This window comes from Peromyscus californicus, unplaced genomic scaffold, assembly GCF_007827085.1.
Source record: "Peromyscus californicus insignis strain IS unplaced genomic scaffold, ASM782708v3 Scaffold_9__1_contigs__length_137607984, whole genome shotgun sequence".
In the NCBI taxonomy this organism is placed as follows: domain Eukaryota; kingdom Metazoa; phylum Chordata; class Mammalia; order Rodentia; family Cricetidae; genus Peromyscus; species Peromyscus californicus.
In genome coordinates, this window is record NW_026294617.1 from 21,869,623 (window position 1) to 21,876,355 (window position 6,733).

The 6,733-nt window shown below is 40.6% G+C and overlaps 1 protein-coding gene across 1 annotated transcript in view; it reads left to right on the forward strand.

The window, feature by feature from the left end:
* Positions 1-5,951, forward strand: part of Larp1b (La ribonucleoprotein 1B) — a 102,389-nt gene extending 96,438 nt beyond the window's left edge. The window contains 4 exon segments of the mRNA XM_052730731.1: positions 392-536; positions 1,532-1,641; positions 2,609-2,736; positions 4,776-5,951. Coding sequence (XP_052586691.1) covers positions 392-536; positions 1,532-1,641; positions 2,609-2,736; positions 4,776-4,934 — 542 coding nt within the window. The 3' untranslated portion in view covers positions 4,935-5,951.
* Positions 5,952-6,733: the final 782 nt, after the last annotated feature.

The window sequence follows — 6,733 nt, forward strand, 5'->3', positions numbered from 1 at the left end:
AAGATGCATGTCCTTTGCCTAGCTGTGTTGAGATCATAGGGAAACTCAGTCTAAATGGCAAGTGTCTGTCCTTTGTCTAGCTGCATTGATGTTAGAGGAGATTCTAAAACTTGACTGTCACTTCATATCTTGCTGAGATAGCCTTTTATTTTATATACTTATAAATAGATACCTTTAGTTTATATTTTCCTGTGTTTTTTTATAGCTTAAACACATAAGTAAGTGAATTTAGTACATTCTTGGTGCTGTTGACAAGTATTTATAATTTGAACAGTGTGTCAGAGGTTTACTGTTGGTCCTCTAGTTACTCATCTCCATTAAACATCTCAATTACCATTTCAGAGTTAGTTTTTGTTTGTTTTTTTCATTTTGAGGTATTATTTCTTTCCAGAGAGAAAACGCTTGGGAATTGGACACTCACAGGAAATGAACACCCTCTTTCGTTTCTGGTCCTTCTTCCTCAGAGACCACTTCAATAGGAAAATGTATGAGGAATTTAGACAACTTGCTTGGGAAGATGCAAAAGAGAATTACAGGTCAAACGTTTCCTAATGCTTTTTCTAATATTCTTTTTAAAAAACCACAATTTCAAGTTGTCTGATTTTGAAAATAATCACAACATAACTGGAATGAGGATTATATTTGTTTTCTGTTGCTACATAGTAAACAACCCCTAAACTCAGAGGAAAACAATCAGTTGTTAACTCCTAAGGGCAAAACTATGGGAGCCATCTAGCCAGGTAGCTCCAACCCAAGGTTCCTCATAGGACTTCACTCAGCATAGTTCCGGGGCTGGCATCCCTTTCGGACCTTCTTGGGCTCCTTCCCTTGGCTGTTGGCCAGGGTATCATTTCCTAGCCACAAGTGGCCTCATATAGAGTATTTTCAGTGTAGCTCCTCACAGAGCAGTAACCTAAGAAAGAAGGGCAGCTTCCAAGGCAGATGCCTCAGTCCTTATCCCAGGGTCTCTAGGTATTTAGAAGAAGAGACAAGGAAATGCTTTTCTGATGTGTAAAGTGAGTTCACAGCCCTCTCGTCAACAGATCCACTGTGAGTATACTCTATAACTGTCAGGGGCCAGCTAATTAAGCTTATGCCATTATAGTTGAGATCAAAATTGTGGACTTTTCCAGACAAAAGATTATATTCAAGAAACGAGTACACCATTTAAACTTTACTTTGAGAAAAATCTAAACCATTTCCAATGTCACTGAATCTTTTGACCAGTTCTTAGGAAATAACACTGCCCTGCACTGATTAGCATGTCTGTTAAAATTTGTGCGCTATCCAAGAACTAACAAAGCTGAGGCACAAGGCTGTCAAGTTCAGGGTCAGCTAAAACTACACTGTGAGTTCTAGGTAGCCTTGAGTAATGAGTGAGACACTGTCTCAGAAAACAAAAACAAGAAACACACTGAACTTACCTCTCGTTGAGGTTTGTGCCATGTTTGCTTGTATAAAATATCACTGTGAAGTACCTGCAGGATTCTAGCAAAGCCACAATTTTACACCATTTTCTTCCTTTCCATAGGTATGGGTTAGAATGTCTTTTCAGGTTTTATAGTTATGGACTGGAAAAAAAATTCAGACAAGAAATTTTTAAGGATTTTCAAGAAGAAACCAAAAAAGACTACGAATCTGGTAAAAACAAACACTGTCTTTGGAAACTGTAGACTTGAACTGTCAATAACTAGAAAGGAAGCCTGACAGGATGCCTCAGTGGGAAAGGCATTGCTGTCAGACCTGTGACCCATAGTTAACAGAAGGAATCTGCTCTAACAAGCGACTTGGCCCGCACCCACTTGCACATGTGTGTGTGAGCGCACACACAAACACAGATGTAGCTTCAGTAAAGAAGAAAGAACTTGCAGAATTTATCTTCAGGATGTATAATTTAAGATCCTGCCCACTATTACAGTTCTTGATGAGAAGGCTCCTTCTATGGGGCTTTTTGTTTGTTTGGTTGGTTGGTTGTTTTTGGTTTGGATTTTGTTTTTTTGAGACAGGGTTTCTCTGTGTAGCAATTCTGGCTGTCCTGAAACTCGCTCTGTAGACCAGGCTGGACTCAAACTCACAGAGATCTGCCTGCCTCTGCCTCCTGAGTGCTGGGGTTAAAGGTGTGGACCACCACACCTAGTCTGTGAGGTGCTTTTACCTTATGGAGGTATATGTCAACATTAACTTCTTGATAAACATGGCTGCTCACTAGTGTTCCTTCTCATGAGCATAATTGGGTATGCTTGGCAAGGCAAAATTATACTGTGAGGAGTGTAGTCTGTGGTCCAGATACCTAGGTCTGAGTCCCCTTCCCTTGCTCAGTAGCCATGTGACTTAGGCCAATTCCTTCACCTTGCCAGCTCCCGTGTTCCCATCCGTAATGTAGACAAGAGGAACCATCTCACCAGGCCAGTTATGTGTGGTTCAGATTATTTTGATCTGTGATAAAACTTAAATAATACCTGTTATATAGCAAATGATCAGTGAATATTAGCTGCCACCATTGCTAATTTATTGTGTGTCTTATTGGGCTGCAGATCGTTTACTACTGATGGGATCATATGTATGATAGATTTGTTAGTTCCATATAATATATTCTTTTGTTTTTAAGGCCATCTATATGGACTGGAAAAATTTTGGGCCTATTTGAAATATTCTCAATCTAAGACACAGTCTGTTGACCCAAAACTTCAGGAATACCTCTGTAGTTTTAAGAAGTTAGAAGACTTCCGTATTGATGTAAGTTTTTATTTCTTTCCCCTATTGTTTGTATCACCTGTATAACTCAACAAATTTTTATAATGTTAATCTTAAATTTTTTGATTTTTAATTTTGAAATTTTAACTTTCTGCTTTTGACATCAAACTTTGAAAGCAGGTACAAAAATAGATAAGAAAATTACCATTATTTTCTTCATTTAGATTTCCCAGATTTAGGGGCTGGGGAGATAGCTCAGTTGGTAAAGTACTTGTTAAACCTGCATCAGCTATCCCCAGCATCCATGTGAAAGCTGAGCACAGTGGAGTGTGCATCTGTAACTCTGACACTGAGGAGAGGGTGTTCGAGCAATGGCCAACCAGCCTATCCAAATTCATGAGTTCCAGGGTTAGTGAGAGACCCTGTCTCCAAAGACAGGTGGAGAGTGACAGAGGAAGATGTCCAGCATCAACTTCTGGTCTCCACATGCATGTGTACACAGACACATGCACACTTATGAACACACACCCAGAGTTCCCAATGTGAACATCTTACATAATGGTACAGTTATCAGTGCATTTGAATTTGGATACGCAGCCACACTTCGATGGCTTCTAGACTAAGGAGATGCCACTGGTTTTTCTGATGTGAAACCTTTTCACTAAATTTTGTCTGATTTAGCTTTAAATTGTTTTCTGTGCTAAAGATTGAACTGAGGGCCTGTATATGCTGAGCAAGAGTTCACCATTGAGCTGTATCCTCACCCAAACGTTTTACCCTTTCTTTCAAAGATTATCCTATTTGTGCATGTGTGTATGTATATATGGAGGCAACCCACAGAATCCAGGAGAGGGCTTTGGATTCACTGGAGCTGGAGTTACAAAAGGATGTGATCCACCTGATGATATCACTGTTGGGAATCTCAACTGTGGTCCTCTGCCATAACTGCCAGTGCTCTTAACTCTCCAGCCCCATCTCTCCAGCCATAACTTTATATATTTTTGGGGGGTCATGGGGGGAGTGCTCCAGATAGGGATTCCTCGTGTAGCCCTGGCTGTCCTGGAACTAGCTCTATCAACCAGACTGGCCTTGAACTAAGAGATCCACCTGCCTCTGCCTCCTGAGTACTGGGACTAAAGGCGTGGGTCATTACTGCCTGGCAGCAACTTTCTACTTTTTAATGTGCTTTTACCCATATAATTTTTTAGAGTGTGTGCTGATATGCATTTAGAGTTTCTTCATAATAAAGTTAGTATAAGGGCTGAGCCTAGTGTGTATGTGTAGTTCTGGATTGGGTAGATCCCTGGCAAATTAATGCAAGACTGTTAATTGGTAGATACTTTAATTGCTGTGATTTCAAGTGTAAAAGAAAAAGGTTAAACCAAGAAAATAACTTGAAAGGTAGAAAGGGGATAAGAGTGGGGCTGAAAGTAGAAAAGATGTCATTCCTGCCTCAATGTAAGCCACAAATGTGGACCCTCAGTTCTAAGTACAACAGAGAGCCGAAGATGACTGTTTTAACTTGTTTTTCAGATTCAAAAATATTAGTCTAATGGTATACATACAGTTGGACCAATAATTGTATAACTGAAAAAGACTCCAATGCACTTGATTTAAATACAGAGTATCCTCTCCCATCCTGCTTGCAGTCTAAATGGGTTTGAAGATGTTTAATTTAGTATCCTCCATAATACTATCTAGTCCCTCTAGCATGGGAATCCTGGGTGAAATGTCAAACTGGCTTGAGGCTGTTTGGCTTGGCACCTACCTCCCCGTTCTGGTTCCATTCAGCTGTTAAACACTAGACACTAGAGAAGCCCAGAATAGGGAGCTCAGTGGAAAGGAAGGGGCTAGAATTGCAATACATCCAAGCGTCTTCTTGGAAAGAGGGAACCCCCTCTGTGCTTATTCCCCAAATGTGAGTCAAGTTTATGTTGACTGAACAAGCTAATCCCAGTCTGCCAAGGAAATGTAAACTTAACACCGTGAGTTGCTCAAAGCACCAATATGAATCCCCTGGTTGGAAAGTCTGGCCTTAGACGCTGAGGGGAGCAGTGAAAGTGTCTTTTCATGCTTTGCAGCCCCCTATGAGTGAGGAATTTGGAAGAAAAAGACATTCATCTACTTCTGGGGAGGAGAGTAATCACCATAGACTCCCACCTCACTCCTCCACACCACCAAGTGCTGCTCAGCCTGCATCTACCAGTGAACTGCAGGAGAAAGCCACAGGTACCCAGTGACAACTCACACCAGGACAGTGCTGCCTCGGCCCCCGTGGGTGAAGGACCAGGGAAGTAGATGATCACACGAAAGTGTGTGTCCTGGGAATCAGCATTAGCATCTTCTCATGTTTAATTGTGATAATCAGAAAACAAAAAGGAAGAAAAATGGTTGTCTATTTTTCTAGCAAGATAAATTCCACACATTTACCCTGATTCCACAAACAAGGTCTGTTTGACCTTAGGAGATCCTGTAGTAATGCTCTTTGGCCTCAGGTTTTCTTGAAGGACATTATTTACAAGAACAAAATTCCTTTAATACATTTAAACACACCCACACAAGGAATACCTAACATTTCAGCTCATCCTTCTCACAGAAGATACACTATGTTGTATTCATCTCTTCTATAGAACTCTTAAAGAGTCAAATAGTCCCACTGTCTGTCCATATCTGAACATGTCAAAAGCAAGGAAGAATTATGTATATAGGTTTTAAGTTCAGAAATGGATATGAAAGATACATTTTTTCTTGTATATACATAGTTTGAAGGAAATTTTTTCTTTGTTTTTTATTTTTATTATTTTTTCCAAAACAATGCACAGCAGACTATAGTTGTCGTGAAGCCTATGGGCTTCGGACGTTGCTGATTTCACAGTGCTATGTCGATATGGAGCCTTCTGAATTGGCACAAGTTGGGTATATAGATTCAGACAGATTGACTTTTGTGATTCTACAAAAACTTGCACATATGATGGAAAACAATTGGGTTCCGTTGGAACATTTGTGTAAATAAATTAATTTGTTTTGAATGTGTCTGCTGTTTATATCTGAAAGTGGGTGTGTCAGAGCAGTCGTATAATCATCACCTAACAAGCATTTTGTTGTTTCTTTTTGTTTCTTTTAATTTTGCTTATGCTCATAATTGTTTTCAAGAGTTGAAACAAATTGATTTCTAATACTTAGTGCTATTGCAACTGATGTAAATAATAGTTTTGTTTTGTGAAATTTAAAAAATAAATTATTTTGAATGATTTGAATTGACTTTTAAATTTTATTTATGCTATATTTACAAAGCTGTAGTATGAAATTCTACTAGCATCAATTGTCATTATGTTTTTTTGGTTTTTTTTCTTTTTTATTAAAAAATTTTCTATTCATTTTATATATCAACCACAGATCCCCTCCCCTCCCGCCTCCCACCTCCCAGCCTTCCCCCCATCCCAATCCCCATTCCCACCTCCTCCAAGGCAAGGCTTCCTGTGGGGAGTCAGCAGAGCCTGATACACTCAGATGAGGCAGGTCCAAGCCCCTCCCCCTGGACCAAGGCTGTGTAAGGTGTCCCACCATAGGCAGTGGGCTCCAAAAAGCCAGTTCATGCACCATGGATGGATCCCGATCCCACTACCAGGGGGCCCCTTGCACAGATCAAGCTATGTAACTGTCTCGCCTATCAGTAGGGCCTACTTCAATCCCATGCAGGCTCCACAGCTATTGGTCCAGTTAATGAGTTCCCACTAGTTTGGTTTGGGTGTCTCTGTACATTTCCTCATCATGATCTTGATGCCACTTGCTCATAGAATCCCTCATTGCTCTCTTCGACTACACTCCTAGAGCTTGGCCTGGTGCTTGGCTGTGGATCTCTGCATCTGCTTCCATCAGTTACTGGGTGAAGGCTCTATGATGACAGTTAGGGTGTTCACCGATCTGATTACCGGGGTAGGCTAGTTCAGGCACCCTCTCCACTATAGCTAGTAGTCTAAGGTGGGGTCATCCTTGTGGATTTCTGGGAACTTTCCTAGCACCCGGTTTCTCCTTATCC